Raw genomic sequence first — 18,901 nt, 5'->3', positions numbered from 1 at the left:
TGGCATGTATATCAGGAGAATATTGCACTTTAGGTTTCCCACGGGTAGTACGTGGGGGCAAAGAATAGGTAGGCACATCACTAGAAAATACCTCATTATCACGACTTGATTGAGGCAATGGCAGGGCAAATGGGGGTCTTGTATCAATTTCATCTGTACAAGAGTCGCTAGTATCACTGTTATGTCCTTCTGAGAAAGGCTCAAAAAATTCAAAAATATCATCTGGTGACCGGTCGTGACATTCCTGGCGACCGGTCGAGTCACTCGTATCGGTACTGTTGTCGCTCGTCGAGGCAAGCGACCGGTCGCTTTCCATGTGTGACCGGTCGTTTCCAAGCAGATCCATTCGCGACCGGTCGTATCCAGACAGATTTGTTCGCGACCGGTTGTTTCATCCTCGCGACCGGTGGCTTCCTATACGCCAGAAATTCCTTCTTCAGGTCTAAGATCTTCCATATTTTCCACTCCGAAACTCTTCAATACTCTCCCCCTCTCCCCCTGAATTGAAGAGGAGGGAGAAACATAATAGGATACTTCTTCATGAAATGTGACATCCAAAGTGACATGTACCTTCTGAGTAGGCGGGTGATAACACTTATAACCCTTCTGAGTAGTAGAATAACCAATGAAGACGCAACGGAGAGCACAAGGATCAAGTTTACTCCGTTGATGGGAGTAGACATGAACATACACAACACACCCAAACACCTTCGGAGGTAACTTAGAGACCGAAACCGGAGGAGTATGAGCACACAACACATCAAGTGGGGTCTTGAAATCAAGAACCCGACTAGGAGTACGGTTAATCAAGTAGGCGGCGGCCAAGACACCATGTCCCCAAAGATGATGAGGAACAGACATATCCAACATCAGAGAGCGAGCAACTTCAAGTAACTAACGATTCTTCCTTTCAGACACACCATTCTCTTGGGGTGTGAATGGAGTGGTAGTTTGGTGAATGATACCTTGATCACGGAAGAACTGGGTCAAGGTATGATTCACATATTCACCGCCATTATCAGTCCGAAATACTTTAACACGAGCATGAAATTGAGTAGACACCATGTCACAAAAATCAGGAAGAATAGAGACAACATCATGTTTATTCTTCATCAAATACACTCATGTTAAGCGAGTGTAGTTATCAATAAACGTAACAAACCAACGGAAACCATGAGAAGTCACACGAGCAGGACCCCAGACATCAGAATGTACTAACTCAAAAGGCAAAGCAGCTTTATTATTACTTAAGGGAAAAACAATACGGTGGCTCTTGGCCATTACACAAGTCTCACATTTGAAACTAGACTCATCACACGAACTAAATAACGAAGGAAACAAATGTCTAAGATAAACAAACGACGAATGTCCTAAGCGACGATGCCATAACCAAAGTTGTTGCTTGTCTTTGACACTGCCACTCGGAGCTTTATTAGTGACACAACCACGAACTGCTGCAGCCGGCAACTGTAAGTAATACAACCCCCCTATCCGTTTACCATGCCCAATCTTCTCGTGAGTCATGAGATCCTGGAAAAAACAATGGGTAGAATAGAAGGTAGCAGACGCGTTAAGTGTATCAAGTAAACGCCTAACATATAACAAATTGCAATGAATATTGGGGACCAAGAGTGCATGAGACAGAGGTAAAGAAGGAGTGAGATGGATGGTACCTTCACCGGTAACTGGGGAAGGTAAACCATTAGCACTAGTAATATAGGGGTCACGAGGGTTATGCGACAACTCATCGAACATATTATCATTATAAGTCATATGATCAGAAGCACCAGTGTCAATTATCCAAGTAGTAGAACCCATACCTGGCATAGTATCGGAAGCACACAGATTTGTAGATGGAGCCGGAGGACGGGCCTCATCAGGAGTCACAGTGTAAGTGGCCTTGGGGCCATACATACGAGCTTTGTAGTCAGCAAACCAATCAGGGTAACCATGCTCCTTAAAACACTTCTCAGAGTAATGATTCCCATTACAATGGCGACATTTAGGCGGAACTTCAAGAGAGTTAGGAGTAGAGCCAGAAGGACGAGACCCAGTAGAAGAACCAAATTTTCTGGACGGAGAACGACCGGTCGCGTCGTGCTGGGCGACCGGTCGTTGACGAGCTGGGTCAACCTTGAGAGCCAGCGATCCTCCTCCAAGTATAGCGGACTGACGGGTGTCTTCCTCCATAACCATAGCATAGGCTTCGAGAGGAGGCGAGACAGGACTAAGAGCAAGAATACGGCTACGGACACCATCATACGGTGGATCAAGTCCGCCAAGAAAATCATAAACTCAATCGGCTTCAATCTCTTTCAGACGACAAGCCCTATCAGTAGAACAGCTAAACTCATGCGGACGCAGACAATCAATCTCTTGCCAAAAAGCATGGAGTTTTTCATAGAACACTTTTACAGATTTACCATTCTGACCTGTAAGTTTGGACTGCCGTCGGAGTTGAAACAAACGAGAACTATTCTGAGTCACAGTATAGATCTTCCGAGTAGCCTCCCATTTATCAAAAGCAGTATCACCATGTTCAAACAAGGCACGAATTGGTTTAGTCATGGAATTGAGAAGCCATGACTGAACCAGACAATTATCTTCTTCCCATTCGGCATAGGCATCGGACTCTAGAGACGGAGCAGGCTTCTTTCCATTGATCCAACTTGCCATACGACGACTAGTAATCGTAATACGCGCACCACGAGACCAAGAGGCATAATTGGAGCCATCCAATTTGTCAGAAGTAATCGGGGTAGAGTAATCACGCGACGGACGTGCCTCCTTCGGTGTAGACACACTAGTACCAACCACAATCTTGGAATCATCACCCATGATAGCAGCGGAAACAAACACAACACGAAGCATAAACACAGTACAGGCACAGGCACAAGAACCCTAAAATAAATTAGGGCACACAGTAGAACACGGATGGGCACAACATACATAGGTCACCAGAAAGTCGGCTCTGATGCCAAGTCAAATAATATGGTAGAATATTTTCAGATCTTATTTCATTCTCCGAAAGGAGGTATTTATAATACAAGGTTACTGTTTGTACAATATCTGGCCAAGCACTCCCCAAACACTCCCAAGCCAAAGGGAAGGGAGTCCCACATCGACAAAACACAAGAGGAGGGGACTCTCCCTTCTTTATAAAAGGAGACCTCTCCCCTTCAAGAGAGAGGATGGGGAGTTTGGGCAGGCTACTGGGGCCTCATGGGCTTACCCATGAGCCCACTTAAAAACCCACGGATCATACCAGATCCTCAGCCTTCAGCCTCCAGCCTTCGGCATCGGCCTTCGGTATTCTTCCTCTTCTCCTTGAGTCTAAACCTATGTGCAATGTATACTCATATTATCGTAATGAGAACATACTTCTCCGTAGACGTAGCCCATTATTCGGGTGAACCACGTACATTTGTCTTTTGTATGCATGTTTACCTGCTTACCGAATCCTTTCACATACCGAGGGTCCTCACCTTCAACATTCACCTCATCTTTAAGTTGGTCTATTTACTACCTGTCTAGTTTTAGCGCCAACAGTTACAAACCTTAGTAGGGTTGAATTAGGAAATAAGAGGAATCCTAATTACATAATATCTATACAAAAGGGAAAAATAAATAAAACCCTAATAGAATAGGATATATCTCGCCAACACCCCCGACCCCCTTCTCTCACTCTTGCTCTCTCTCTCTCTCTCTCTCTCTCTCTCTCTCTCTCTCTCTCTCTCTCTCTCTCTCTCCTTCAAGTCTTACCCAGATTCCCAGATTCCCAAATTTAGTCACATTCGAAACATCAAAATTCATCACCAACACCAACCTCGCATTCTTAGCCCAAACATGGGCCAAAATCGAGGTAATCAACCTCAATCTGAAAACCCCACGGGAAATTTCATACCAATTTGATAAGTATTGATCTTTCATACCAATTGGGTCTGCAAATTAGATTAGCGTTTTGAGTTTGCAAGGTTGTTCATTGATTACAGATCGTGGATTGGGGTTTTTGGCAAATGGGTCTTCCTCAAAAACCATGAAAAGGTTGAATCTTGCAGAGTGTGATAGAATCACAAACTTTGGGGTCTCGCTTTTGGAGCAAATGTGTTGCTTGGAGAAAGTTTGAATTGTTGGGCTTGTTGGTCAGGGCGGGCGAGGCTGAGTTTGTGGGTTGTGGGGTGGCTGGGGTTGCGGAGGGGAAGGGTTTGTGAGTTACAGCAATGTTGGGTTCGTGGATTGTGGGGCGGCTGGGGTTGCGACGAGGCTGGGTTCGTGAGTTGCGACGATGATGGCTGGAGATGGGGGTGGGGTTATGCCTGCAACGAGAAAATAATGAGAGAGAGTTCTGGTTCTGGGTTCTGAGAGAGAGAGAGAGAGAGAGAGAGAGAGAGAGAGAGAGAGATTTTTTAAAATAATTTTTAAATAATTTATTATTAATTTTTGGTCCACGTGGAAGTCAACATCATATAAAATATAATATAAAAAAGGAAAAAAAAAAAAAAAGGGGTCCTACTTTTGATACGTTAGCATTTAACAGACTCACTAATGGTTTGGCTAACGAAGGGGGGAAATCTTAACAAATTGTAGGATTTCCGTGAGGTACGTATGGACTCGTAATTGTCTCCAAAATTGGGTATGAACTTGAAAATTACCCTATAGGTTAGGGGGTTTTATGTAGTTTGTCCTTTTTCAGGCTTTTTATCACAAATGGTCCTTGACGTTTACCAAATTATCACGAATGGTCCTTGAGGTTTTTTTGTGACACTAATAGTCCTTAACGTTTGGGCTTTTTATCACAAATGGTCCCTGCCATTAGAAATTCTGTTAAGTGGAAGATAAGTGGAGCCTACATGTCCAATCACATCATGACATGTGGATTAAATAAATAAATAATTTTTTTTTGGATAAAAATCCATTAAAAAACATTTAGCCTCTCTCTCTCTCTCTCTCTCTCTCTCTCTCTCTCTCTCTCTCTCTCTCTCTCTATATATATATATGCTTTCCCTCTCCCTCTGTTTTTTTTCTTGCCTCTACAACCCAACCACCCCATGCGGCCATGCCCATCCTATATACAACCATACGAAAGCACAGGCCACGGCTAAAGAACTTCTTGCTTCAATTTTAGATGCTGTTCCGATTTGGTGTGAGTTACTTTCTGATTGTTAATGTGTTCTTATTTCTAGTTTTTAGGTTTTTATTTATGTACATAAAGTAAAGCCTATAGTTTTAACGTTGAAACTAAATTCCCTTGCATAATTCTTCAGAGAGAGAACCATGCTGTTGTCGGGGAGCTTTTGGAATCAAAGTCTTGTGTTTAAATGGACATGAGCACACCAAAATCAATGCCAACAGATGTAAATTGGAATCCACAGGGAGGAGAGAGGGCAGAGCCGCAGAGAGAGAGAGAGAGAGAGAGAGGCTAAATGGTTTTTAATGGATTTTCATTATAAAAAAAAAATTTCTTTATTTATTTAATCCACATGTCATAATGTGATTGGACATGTGGGCTCCACTTATCTTCCACATAAGACACTTAACAGAATTTCTAACGGTAGGGACCATTTGTGATAAAAAGCTCAAACGTTAAGGACTATTAGTGTCACAAAAAAACCTCAAGGACCATTCGTGATAATTTGGTAAACGTCAAGGACCATTTGTGATAAAAAGCCTTTATTAATTACTGCAATCAATAAATTAATATCACATTTCTACAATTAATCTCAATTTATCAAACACTTTCAACTAGTGAATACCTTATGGTGAGGTATATATGCCTTTGGGTGGTTTGATTTACCTCCTTTGTAGGTTTGTGTATACCTCCTTCATAGGTAATTTCATATCATATCTCTATGGATATACCTCCCCATAGGTAATTTACCTATCCATACCTAATTAACATTCATGTATATTCCTAGTCCATAGATAATTATACCTCCTCCATAGGATTGTAAGAAGAAAAAGAAGGAAGAAGAAAGAAGAAGATGAACAAGATGAAGAAGAAAGATTATAGGAAATTTATTATTTTATTTTTTTTATCTGCGCATGTTTATGGGATTTTCAAAATTAAAATGGATAGACAAGAAAATATTTTATAAATTCAAATCATAATTAACTAAAAGGTCAAATATAGTAATTATTAGGGGAGGGCATCAAAACCGGAACACCGGAACCATGCCAAACCATGCCAATCTCGTGCCATCCCATTTGGTGTTGAAGTGTAAATGGGATGATACCATGTCATCCTGTTACTGTTTGGCACGACACCGTCTCCAGATTTGTGATCCTGTTTGGTGCCATATCGTACCGAACAGTACCAGGTAAATAATAAACCCCAATTTCATATTCCTTCTCTCCCACGAACATTTCGACTCCAGCTTTGTTTCCTCCGTCTCCCTTCTCTTCTCCTTTCCTTCCCTCTATTCTTCTCTTTTCTTCTCCTCCTCCTCCTCCTCCTCTCTCTCTCTCTCTCTCTCTCTCTCTCTTTATCTCTCTATGTTCTTCTCCAAAGTGTATAAAACCGATGGAAAAGGAAGGCCCTAAAGTCTCTCTGAGTTTTTGTGTAGCAAAATCGCCAATGTGAATGTATTCAATGTATCATATAATTTGGCAGGTCTTGAACAAGACTCTTGAATCTTGATTGTTTGTAAACTTTATATCATGCTTGATTTATAAAAATTGCAAGATTTCTGAATTTTTGCAGGATTTTTTTACGGTATCAACATTGATAATCATACCAATCCCGTTTGGGTCCGGTCTGGTTTGAACATGTTCTCAAAAACTCCCATCCTGATTCCGCTATCCAGGATTGACACCGAGATGACCTCCATTCGGTGTCATCCCATACCGTGCCCACCCAATTATTGGCCTAAAATTAATTTCTTACCCGTTTATGAATTGCAATCAAATCAATAGTTGTATTAATTAGCTAATTATTATTATATAAATCAATCTTTCCTGATTTAAATCATAAGAGCATAATTGGAACATGGAAATAAATTTAAAAAGAAAAAATATATATGATTACATCATAAAATTAGAAAAGGAATGTAATCCTATGTGGCATTGAAGTCAAAGGACTTGGATTACTAACAATACGTGTGTGGATTGCACTCAAATTCTGTCATAAAAATTGGACTTATACCGAATTATTTATATTAGTTTTCATGGTTTAGAATGGTTTATATTCACGGTTCACAAAAGTTTAGAGGGAGTGGAGGCTACCTTATCCCAAGACTAGGGTATACCAAGACCTCTTTGAAGACTTATAAAGGGGTCTTAGCCTAAAATGGTTTATATTCAGAATTTAGCATCACATGGTGACAGGCTGTTTGACAAAAAATAGAACATTTACGATAAAAAGCAATAAGCGTATTTTGTCATTTATATATATATGAGGGTAGTAATACCATTCCCTTTTGTGCAAGATGGCAATGTCCAAAGGTGCCGTTGAGCTTATCTCAGAAATACATATGGAATCTGTGCAGACTGTGACACCGTTGACAATAACGGAGCCACGACAAGCACGCCAAGTGTTGACGGCAGACCCTATCGGTTCGGGAATATTCAGGCATTGCCTGCACATCCTTCTTTACCACACAAAGGCAAGCCAAGATGATGCTCGTTGGTTCCATGTCGGATGGCTCAAGGAGTCACTAGCAAGGGCCTTGTTGGTGCAACCAATATTTGCTGGTCGGTTTCGAGAAGGAGATGAATTGATGGAGATTGTGTCAAATGACAGTGGCATTAGACTTCTTGAGACAAGGATCCCAACATCCTTGTCTGAGTTTCTTGATTTCAGGGGCAGAGAGGATGCAGAAGCTGAGCTTGTGTTTTGGAAAGATATTGATGAACAAAATCCTCAGTACTCTCCACTTGTTTATGTTCAGGTAATTAATTAAGAAAGAAATCATATGTAGGAGTTCGGTGTTGAATTTATGGATCAAGCTCTTTTTTTCTTTTATAATACTTTTGTGTTTCTTAGGTGACCAATTTCCAGTGTGGAGGATGCTCAATAGGAATTAGCTGCAGCCTTCTTCTGGCAGACATTTTGTTGAAGGAAAACTTCATCAAGAAATGGGCTGACATCCACAACAATATGCTTTCACAAGATGATCTACCTGCAGCACCAATGTATTATTTCCGTAACATTAAAAAATCTACTGATTGCTCCCCCACTAGCATATTTATCTCTAATGCTAACAAAAAATCTGGTCAAACTATGATTTTCACTATCCCGGGGGAGCATGTGAATTCGGAGAATCATGATGCGTTGCAATTTTGCGTTGAAGAAGCAGAGAGCAAGTTTGGTACCAAAATGGCTCCCAAGTGCTCCTTGTTTTTGAAGACCAAGTCCTGCAATTCAATCAAGGTTGAGAACTTTCCAAAAGATGGACTTATTAAGCCAAAATCAGGCCTTCAGAGTCAAATTGCAGCAGAAATCTGGGATGATTTCGGCTCTAATGACGTTGAATTTCGCAAAGGGAATAAACCTGCTCTTGTTTCGTATTGGATCGGATTCGTTTCCGGTGGAGTTGTCATGGCAATGCCATCAGCTGATCAAAAGGGTTGCCCTGATGAAGTGAAAGTGATTGTCACAGTTCCTTATCAGGATGAATTCTAGCAGTCTTCAAAATCACAGTTTCTGGTAAATTTGTGTCTCTATCCAAGAAATGTATCTCTATTTAATTTGATCCATCAAAATTCATGTATAATTTTGTGCAATAAGATTCGAAGATACAAAAAAAGTGCATGTGTTTTTTATGGTAGATCAGAAACAAATTTGAGTTGCATCCTAAATGATATTGCCAAGCAAATTGGTCCTTTTGTACTTGCTAAGTTGTTGGGTAGTGGGGAAACAAAATTAATCTTATCACCGTGTGTCTGTGACCAGTCACATTTGATGAATCAATGAGCATAGTGATTAGAAGGGCAGCTTTCTACCGTAGGAGTAAAACTTAGTTGCAACGGGGATAACACTAGTTTACTATTTTCGAACAATAATGTTATGCCACATGAAAGTGTTATCACGTATGTAGTGCGTCTCATGAAAATCTTTCTCCTATTTAAGTTAATTCAATAATCGGCCATGGTTATTTAATTATCTCACAGAAAACTTGTGGAGCAAAGTATGCCATGGTTCTCTCTTTCGTAAGCACATCATCTTAACTCTTCACATCCAGAATTCCACAATGCTTAATCAAAAAATTGGGCAAACTGCTAACCAGAAAAAAATAATAATAATAATAAATAAATAAATAGATATTGGGAAAAATCCCAAATCATGGCTAGAGCTGATGGTGATCCCGAAAAAACGAAAATATCAACAAAAGCAGTAACAAAATATGATCCTGAAAAAAACAAAAAAAACAATGTTGTAAATGTGATGAAAAAGAAAATCAGAAGGGTCAGTACTGCTTTTACATATAATATTGGCCAATAAGAGAATAATAAATAATAAAAAATGCTAGCTATATTCTATACAATACCTAGTTAGAATCCCAACCATGAGTTAACCCATTTCGTCTTTTTGTAGGCCATAACCCATTTTCTAAAATCTCTGTATATACATATCAGGTTGGATGTCAACATGATCATCCTCCGTACATTACCATCTTATGGCCGTATAAGTGAAATTATATCATCTCATGACCCTGATGAGCATATAAACTATCACATTTATTATCCCTAAATATATTTGTTAGTAATTGATTTTCTTACAATTTTAGTTAATTAGGTTTGTTTTTCACTTTTGCACTTGCTTACATACCCATTACATAATTGATGATGATTTCATTATTTTATCTTAAGGTTGAGGAATTATCAAAGGGAGACTTGGTGGCATTAAACAATTTATAGTTGGGAATGACCAAATGAATGATGAAGATTAGTGCCACACCAAGGCATAAAAGAAAGGAAAATAAGCAATGGATGGAGCAACCAAGAAGAAAAGAATTGAAAAGAATGCATGAAGTGCCACACCCATGCCAAAAGAAGAAACAATGAAGAGATGGGTTACGGTTGTGCATTGAATAAGATGAAGAATTTGGAGAATGGAGTCATCAACACTATGGAATAAGTAATGGAAGCAAATTGGCAATTGGTTTGATGGCAAGTGGAATACATATTAAATTCATGAATGAAGGGATTTAATGAATTTAGAATTGCTCCCATTTTCCTATAAATAGGAGGAGCTATGGCATTGTAAAGACACACCAAGCCTCACAACTTGAGCTTTCTCTCCTTCCTCCATATCTTTCTAAGTTTTAATTTCTGTTTTTAGTTTTATTTTATTATGGGGAACTAACTCCCTAGCTAAGGCTAGGGAGAAAGCTTTTAATATAAGTGTGTAATTTTTATTAGTTTGATCCAAACTTAAGCTTTAATGTGAATTTGTAGTTTTTGTTCAAATGGAATTTGTAGTTTTCTTTTTAATTAATTGATGAATGTTTGATAATCTATTTCATGGGTTCAATCATGTTTTTCCCATTGTGTAGTAAAAACTTTCATGCTTTTAAAAGAGAAGAAAATTACTAAAGATTAATAGAATTTTGATGAAGATTATTTTTTGATAGTTTGTTGCCAATGGTACAAGTTATGCTTAGAATACTTCTAAAGGAAATTAAAAAGAGCTTTAATTATTTTGAACAACTACATTGGAAAATATTTTGTGGATCAAATTATTAAGAGTTGCATGCTTATGTTAAAAGTGGAACCCCAATGCCTTAGTGTTTTAATCAATTAAATTTTCTCTAAATCAAATCTTGCATAAATCTACCTCTCAATCATAATTGTTCTTTTTCATCTCTGTTATTTTCTTTACACTGCTCTCTGTGGATACGACACTCGGACTTCCGAGCTACACTGCTATACGACATCTCCCTTGGGTTTTGCAAAGTGGTGCGAACAGACCCTAATAATAAAAACGTGAGTTATACGTTTTGTTTTGGGCTTTGCAAAATTGAATTATGTTAAAAATGTACACGTATACTGAAAAACAAGTCTGTCTTTATAACTGACAAAAAAAAATAAAGTCAATTGTGTACACGCAGAAAAAAAGAGTGATGAATTCATGACGCCTTTTTAAGAGACGGATGGAGATATAATGGGATAAAATTTGATGTGAAGTTTCTCAATATACATGGGACGTGCGCTAAATCTTAATGGGTGAGTCAATTTTTGATATCAAGCATTGAAGTGTGGAGAGGGGACGTTTAACAACTTCACTCTCAATCGTTGTGATCTCCATATCTACACCATGTGAGGCAATGTTTGCTTGCTCTTTAGTCCTCACAACCACAAAGCTAAACCCTCATCAAGTATACTATCAAAAACGTGTTAAGCATCTTCTTCACAGAATTCGGTCCCTCTCCACCGAGAGAGTTAATGTCTTCAATGCTAAAGCACTCATTGATGAACCATTGACTCCAATTTCTATATATGGCCTCTTGAGCATCGAAGATAAATAAGGTGTTGTGTCACTATTGGTATCCCTATTTAGTATCTCATTTTTACTTTCTTATTGACATGAAAGCTCATATCTTGTATTTTAAAAAACACAAAAATTGGTTCACTATGTTGTGTGGAAACACTCCAAGATCTTTTTGTTGATGGAATATCCGACGGCACACACACAAACCCTTTTGAGAATAAAACACACACACACACACACCCCGAAGAGAGAAAGAAAACACACAAGAACACAAAGGTTTATAGAGATTTGGCCTTATGCCTATGTCATCTTGGTAATCCACTCGAGAAATTCACTAGCATGTAAGAACAATTTTGGTTACAACTTATAAAAGATTTTTCAAAATATGATGATGCTGTAAAAAGCAACCGGTCGCTTTGAAAAACGACCAGTCATTTTTGGCATAGTGTTTCAAATTTGCTCTCTATGCAAAGCGACTAGTCGTCGGGAAAAAACGATCGATCGCTTCGTGTATGGGTGTGATTTGAAGTGCATGTTGAGTGTTTAGATGTGTCTCTTAATACCTAGGTGTTTGAATTAGATATATGAACGTTAGAAACACCATATGCATATTCCAACCTTCAAGAATCTTGATTCTATTCCTAAATTACTTTAAGTTCTTACTTGAAACAAGGTTAACACACACCTACCACTTGATTGATAGATTGATTCGTTTAGTGTTAACTCTTCCGATTTCTACAGCAACAAAAAAACGTGCATTTTCTTCTATGAGTTTCTTGCTGATTATATGATACTTCACATTGAAAAAGAATTTGCTGATAGCATTGATAACAAATCAATAATTAGTGATTTCAACTCTTTGAAGCCTAGAAGGGTACAACTCAAATAGTTGTATTATGTATTTGCATTGCATATTTATTTATTATTGTCTTTTTTTACTAGTTTATATCTTAAGTACTAGATGCATTTTGAGGGTAAGGCTCAATATGTCCCTCCTAATTAAGTGTATAATTTTTGTTATCAATGAAATTCAATTGTACCTTTGAGTTTGTTTATAAGGGAAATCCAGCCCAGTATATTTCGAAATCCTGGATTCGTCCTGCGATAACTTATGTTTTTTTCAAACTTTCGGACTTGGGCAACTTGTGAGCAAGACACTTCAGACCAATCCAAGGATCCTGTGGACTTGCCTCACCTTTTCAAGCCCATAGACAGCTACCTGTTTATTCGATACTCGGTTACCTCGCTTCTTAGGTACAACACTCCTCCCCTCCCCTCCGCAGTCAGAATCCTATGAAACGACTGTACGGATACACCGATGAAATTTAAATCCATCCATTACTGATTGTCCACAAAGCTCAGTGTAACTTGGTAATGTCAAGACTTTGAACAACACTTCCTAGGTTGAAGTGGGCATGTTTCTAGTGGGTAGCCGATTGCGGGCCTAAATTTACACAATTTCTGGTTAGCAGAGAAGTATGGCTCATCACTTTGCCTTGTACCTAATGTTTTAGATTTGCAGTTTAGAGCGAGCGAGCAAGGTGGGAAATTTCAGGAGAGAAAAGATTTCAGGGGGAGTGAGAGAGAAGTGTAAGGCTTGAGCTTTTAGAGAGAGAGAGAGAGAGAGAGTTAAGCTTTAAGCTTTTGGCTTTTGAAAAGAGGGAGAAGCTTGTTCAGAAATGGAAGCCAGCAGCAGCAATAGTAGTAGCAAGAGTGGCTTGGTGGTGGCCAATGAGAGAAGGCCAAGTGGGGGAATCCGAATAGAGAATCCGTTTACTTTGAAAGTGGGTCAAGTATTTACAGGCTTTGGCATAGGCTGCGGTGTTGGTATCGGTGTTGGTCGCCCCATAAATCTAGGTACCGCTCTGTTTATTGAACTATCTCTTTTTCTCTCTTTTTCTTCCACAGCTTTCTCTGTCTATAGTCTAATTTTATGTGGAAGATGGACTTGGGGAAGCTCTTCAAACCCAAAAATGCTGAAACCCATCAGACACAAGTTGCTAAGAAACCATGTATTACTTTTCATTTTCACTGTCATTGCCTTTGTTGTTTGTTTTTAGAACTTGGGTCTGTTTGGTTGCTGAGAAAATGTAGGAAATGGGATAAAGCTGCCATTTTGAATTTTTGGTATATCGTTTTAGTAGGAACCTTTGTAATCTAAGAATTTACAGCAACTGCACGGATGGTTGGTTGGTTCGAATTTTGAATTTGACTTGTTGCTAATATGCGTGTAATGTTTGTGAAGTTAGAATTTGGTTGTTCTGAATCTGAAGTTTGTGCATTGTTATCTTAATCAATGTGTATTCATGAGTAGTGTCCATTCTCAAGCTATGCGGGCTTGTTTGAATAAATTATGAGGATTGTCTGTCAGATGATACCTTTAGATATCAGTTATTTTCAAGCATGCTTTCAGCACATATGTTTTTAAAGAGTTAAATCTAGAGAAAGGAATAGGGTGGCAAGAGACAATTCTATTTTGCAAAAATATCTTGATCCATGCAATTCAGTATTTGAATGATTGATATAAGTGATGAGCGTTTAAGTTGTGCAACTTTGTATCTTTTCATGTGGAGATGCTATTGACAACATTACTATCAAATTTCTCTTCTATGGTTGTTATGGTTGTAGCAGATATTAGTTAACCCACATATTGATCTAAATTATGTATACCAGGTGCAATACCAGTACTAAATCAAGTCATGGGTGCCACACGAGGTGCTACTGATGCATTATCTGGCGTTAGCAGACATGTAAATAACTCTGTAAGTCAAATATCTTCTTTTTTTCATTTTTCATTTTTGTGAGTATCATTGTCATTGTCATGAAAAGAGGAAGATAAAATTATTACTAACACTCAAAGACTTCCTCAATTTCTTATTCCCATTTATCATTCTTCAGTTGAGGAAGCTGGGAGCAAAGAACATTGAAGCAGGCATTGGATGTGGAGTTGGTATTGGCCATGGTTTTGGAGTTGGTATGTCATGTTATGTGTTTCCAGGGAATTCAATAGTACGTTTTGTTTCATATATTTGCATTTTATGATGCACTATTATGGAGACTAATGTTTACTAGTTCCTGGTGAAATGCGTTGTGACAGCTGGTGCTTGGTTTTTCATTTTCTGTATGATATGTCTTGCCTAATTTATAATCAGAATATTTGGTGATGCAAACAGATTTATCACTATATATTGATGAGTTGTAGAAGGGATTCATGTTTTATTTAAGTAGTGCAATTTCATGCATGTGAAAGAAAGTTTTAGCTGAGTTCCTTGGGCAGGCTATCTGGTATTCACAACAGCCCTTCAGCCTATTTAGTTGTTTATGTGCATTCTTGATAACAGTACATATTTTACATTTGGGAGTCTTGCACTGTGCAAACTCTTTGTCCAGTGGAAGGAATTTGATCAGGGGTGCAGATTTCTGGAGTCATAACAGAAGTATTCACGTTTCAACAAGAACAAATTCTTCTGTTTAGATTTTTACTGGTTGCAATTATTTGAATAGTGACTTCATGACATTGTTCCAAAATGTACATTGCACAGTCTTCTTTAAAAAAACCCAATTGGAATTATATCCTTTGACCTCATGCAATAAGATAATACATCAGTGCTCTGTAATTCATGCATTTTAACAATATTCATTTTTGATAGCTGAATGGTTGATTTCCAATTGCAGGCCTTGCTGTGAAGCCAGGGGTGTTACATCAAATTCAATTTCATCTTTTAGTGAGTATCAGTTTCTCCTGTCATGAGTTGTTGCCTGTTACAGTCTAGTGATTCATATAACTCTATATTCTCTAGCAAGGAATCACAAAGATGATGGTGAAGTTTGGAGTTGCTCCCAATTTAGCCATTGGTCAAGGTGCCCTCCCAAGTTCTTTGCAAAGGGCCGTAGGCATTGTAAATGACCCATCAAGCCAAAATCCAATGGGAAGTAGCATGCAGTTGGCTACAAAGCTACCAGACCATAAATCTCAAGGTTTACCTGGATATGGGAATACTGGTACTGATTCAGCCTATGAAAATTTTACATCAAAAAGCTCTCCAGTTGATACACCTTTTGGCAGTCGAACAGAAAAAGTTCTCAGCAGTTTTCTTCAGAATCCAGTTCTGAAAGGAGAGGAAAGTGAACCAAATGAAGCGGTATGTAACAGATGGAACATGATTATTTGTCAAAGAACCATCTAAAATTGTTATGAAAATGTGTGATAAGATTGCATTTTTAAAGTAACTTGTTCCAATCTTACAGGAGAGCCAGGGGGCATGTTTGTCTTTTAATTTTCTGCTTCATTTTCTTTGGGGGGTGTTTGAAGTAGTTTGTTTTGATTCCAACTATAATCACTTGCAGCAGTGATTACTGTACAGTTCTTAGTTAATATATCTAAAAGCTTTGGGAATTACTTGTCTGCCTACATAGCGATGGTTGGTTCTTTTTTTACTTAAAAAGAATGTTCAAAAGTGTAGAACTGCATTTATCCATTTCATGGGCAGTTCAACTGAATCCATGATTCTCATTTTGGTGTGTGGGTGGGCTGGCTGATCCCTCATTAGCTAATCTTTTCTGTGATTATCTAATTTTTTATTTTACCTGTGTAGGCTGGACGCTTGAGGTTGGAGAACAAAATGCTTCAAATGGTAATGTTTAATATCGGCTCATAGCTACCAGTTTATTTTCATGCAAATTTTTGGTTGTGTTTATTTTGTTTTCCTTGTTTTTAAGAAATTGATCTTAGATACATGTTTGATATGATGCTATTGCCTGGTAAAATACCAGTAACCACTGGAAAATTCTAAATTTATGGAAAGCATTCTTTATGAGGCCTCAAGTCATGTTAATATCCTTTCTCTTTTTATTTTTTACGTTGTTTTTTATTTTTTATACTTAGAATTTTCAAATTGAAATTGCCTATGCATCAGATATTGAAACACCAGCAAGTCATTGAAGAGCTCATGGAGGAAAACGAGAAGCTTCGCCATGTACTAGTGGAAGACCTGAAAATACCACCTAGCAAGCTGCAAGCAAGTTATTCAAATAAAAACAAATCTCCATGTACAGATTGTTTTGAGTGTCGAAGAAAACAGAGAAAAAAATAGATGAGGTATAATGATTCTGTTAGAGTTCAAGTGCCTTGACCAAAAGAACGATATTAACTGATACGGCGATACCCCGTGACTGGAGTTTGGACCTTCATGGCTTGGTTACCCAACCATGTAAGGAGCATGAGCTGGGTTCAGTGGGTGACAAACTAATTAAAGAGATACAGGTAGAGTCCAAGTTACCTTACAAAGAAATGTATTCAACAAGATAAGCATTACATATACAAACCCGTTGAGGTGCACTGGTTAAACTTCTGGGGTAAATCAACCATCTTGTTTTCAGATACCTTTATTCTTTACATCTTCCTTTACATTTAACATGTTTGTGAGGCACAGCAGAGTGCATTTCTTGGTAAATTGAGTTCAGCTTTCATTTTCTGTGCTGGCAATTTTTATCCATGTTGCTGGTTCCAAAATCCAAATTTAGCAGATCATGTCACTGTATTATCTCTGATTTGTTCATATTGCTGGTTTCATTTTCTGCGCGGTCCCGACATGCAAATGACAGGGTAATGTGATCGACAAGTCATGCACACATGCCCAACCTAAGCACAAGTGCTCACATGCAATGTTGAACAAGTTCAAATGTTTTAAGCACAAGACATTCGGCTTGGAAAACATTCTGAATACTTTTGTACTTTTGAACTTTAGGTGAAAAAAAACTGGGTGTGTTACATTACTCCATTAATAATTAGTCATAATAAAGTGGTTAGCGAAAGTGGTTTGAAACTCTTTCCTACCATTACTCGTTTCTTGCTTATCGACTGTTGTCATGTGACTCAGAGTAGCCAAGCTTAAAGCCTCCAAATGTCTCTTTGAAGGTTTGGCTGTTTAGAGCAGAAACCACGACATATCCCTATGGCCATGTTTGGAGACTGAAATTCGATTGGAGGTACGTTGGATTTAAAGGACTGAATTAACTAAAATATACTATTGCGTGGTCTAGCAGACATAATCCAATCCAACTTAATCTCAATATTTTGGCGGGATTTATAATCCTACTACATTTCAACTTAGTAGAATTAGATATTTTCTAATCGATATTGTTTTTAAGCCATCAAATATTTAACTGGGATTATAAATCTTATCCAGTCACATAATTCAGCTCAGCAAATGTATCCCTATTTTTTTTTTTTGGTGAAATGTATCCCTATTTTACATGTAAAGGCATTAAACACCTGCTTTTCTTTTACTGACTTAAGAAATTGAGCTCCTGTGTGGCAGAGTTGGATGCTCTTTACTTGGCAATGAAATTTTCCTTTTGACCAAAAAATAATTGCACTGAGCACCTTTATTTGATGTGAAGTCTTGCCCTACTGTCCGACTAAGTAAAACCCATCAACATTGAAAATGCCCCTATTTTAAGTGTTGTCTGTCTCACCGTACGAGCTTTGTGGCATCATCCATCCACACAGGACATGAGTAAACGAGGCCCACGGGATTTTCCTAATATATGAAGGAAAGAGATATTTAATCATATACCTATTCTTAGCATTAATAATATAAATAAACTCTACACAATTTAATTTCTATAAACAAACCTAAAAAAACACTCAAAAAATGACAGCTGGCCCTATTGAATATAATTTTGATTATTAAATTACTTCGATGCCCCATTGAGTATTTTGGGCTTTTTTATGGGAAAATGCTAGGGAGACCAACTTGGGAGACCAACTTGGGATACCAAGTTGGTCTCCCTAGCATGACCCTTTTTTATGAGGTTTTGGCTTTTGGGGTTGGGTTTGTTTTAAGAAATCAATGACAGTTTTTTAATTTAAAAGAAGTTAAAAGTTGTACGGAGTCACCACTTTGGCCAACACTTTGCCTCTTACGGGCCGACCCGGTGTGAGTGGGGATTAGTCTGGGTTGTGGTTAAGGCTTAAAGGTGCCACCCATAGTTGGGGCCCATCCAGGACCACCTCATGGTTTAGACCAAAAAAGAAGTTAAAAGTCCTTTTGTTATGTTGTAAATAGGTTTTGGGTGTGTTTCTAAAGTCCATTTTATATAGGGTTTTTTTTATAATTTGGACTTCTATATTGGGTATAATAGTGAATCTCACTAAAGGAAAATGTTTTTATGGTTAATTTTTAAATAACGCAAAATTGTCCTTATTTAAGAAAAATAAATTTAAAACATAAAAGTACTATATGTTAAGGGAACAAAGGCGTAAAACCGTAGTCTATTAAAGTGCAAATAATTACAATAATAATAATAATAATAATAATAATAAGAGTATATGTTTAACAAAAATTCTATATCGATAAGAATAAAATAAACTTATTGACATATCCTTAAACGCGAATTGAGAGACTGGTATATATAATGAGTGAACTGCAACCTAGCATAAGGCTCACCCTCACATTGTCACATGCACTA

At 38.0% G+C, this 18,901-nt stretch overlaps 4 protein-coding genes across 5 annotated transcripts; 3 read left to right on the top strand and 1 right to left on the bottom strand.

The window, feature by feature from the left end:
* Positions 1 to 2,295: 2,295 nt before the first annotated feature.
* Positions 2,296 to 2,838, bottom strand: LOC148294451 (uncharacterized). Its single transcript, XM_088253756.1, has one exon. The coding sequence runs from the start codon at positions 2,836 to 2,838 to the stop codon at positions 2,296 to 2,298; it is 543 nt and encodes a 180-aa protein (XP_088109882.1).
* Positions 2,839 to 3,234: 396 nt separating this feature from the next.
* LOC148294450 (uncharacterized) lies at positions 3,235 to 4,126 on the top strand. Its single transcript, XM_088253755.1, has 3 exons — positions 3,235 to 3,309; positions 3,767 to 3,915; positions 3,958 to 4,126. The coding sequence occupies exons 1-3, from the start codon at positions 3,235 to 3,237 to the stop codon at positions 4,124 to 4,126; spliced, it is 393 nt and encodes a 130-aa protein (XP_088109881.1).
* A 3,205-nt stretch (positions 4,127 to 7,331) lies between these two features.
* Positions 7,332 to 8,785, top strand: LOC110756455 (HXXXD-type acyl-transferase family protein). The gene is made up of 2 exons (XM_021957894.2): positions 7,332 to 7,886; positions 7,982 to 8,785. The coding sequence occupies exons 1-2, from the start codon at positions 7,425 to 7,427 to the stop codon at positions 8,618 to 8,620; spliced, it is 1,101 nt and encodes a 366-aa protein (XP_021813586.1). The 5' UTR covers positions 7,332 to 7,424; the 3' UTR covers positions 8,621 to 8,785.
* A 3,787-nt stretch (positions 8,786 to 12,572) lies between these two features.
* Positions 12,573 to 16,902, top strand: LOC110756386 (dynamin). 2 transcript variants are annotated; one of them, XM_021957816.2, is made up of 7 exons: positions 12,573 to 13,285; positions 14,102 to 14,190; positions 14,327 to 14,402; positions 15,104 to 15,153; positions 15,229 to 15,570; positions 16,024 to 16,062; positions 16,345 to 16,902. In XM_021957816.2, exons 1-7 carry the CDS (start codon positions 13,108 to 13,110, stop codon positions 16,519 to 16,521), a joined length of 951 nt encoding a protein of 316 aa, XP_021813508.1. In that variant the 5' UTR covers positions 12,573 to 13,107; the 3' UTR covers positions 16,522 to 16,902. The 2 variants fall into 2 exon arrangements, with proteins under 2 accessions (XP_021813508.1, XP_088108987.1); XM_088252861.1 differs by lacking the exon at positions 12,573 to 13,285 and adding an exon at positions 13,293 to 13,440.
* Positions 16,903 to 18,901: the final 1,999 nt, after the last annotated feature.

This window comes from Prunus avium, chromosome 5 (assembly GCF_965620075.1).
Source record: "Prunus avium chromosome 5, drPruAviu1.hap1.1, whole genome shotgun sequence".
Taxonomy (NCBI): domain Eukaryota; kingdom Viridiplantae; phylum Streptophyta; class Magnoliopsida; order Rosales; family Rosaceae; genus Prunus; species Prunus avium.
Note: the sequence above shows the minus strand (reverse complement) of the source record. Positions and strands in the feature narration are given on the sequence as shown.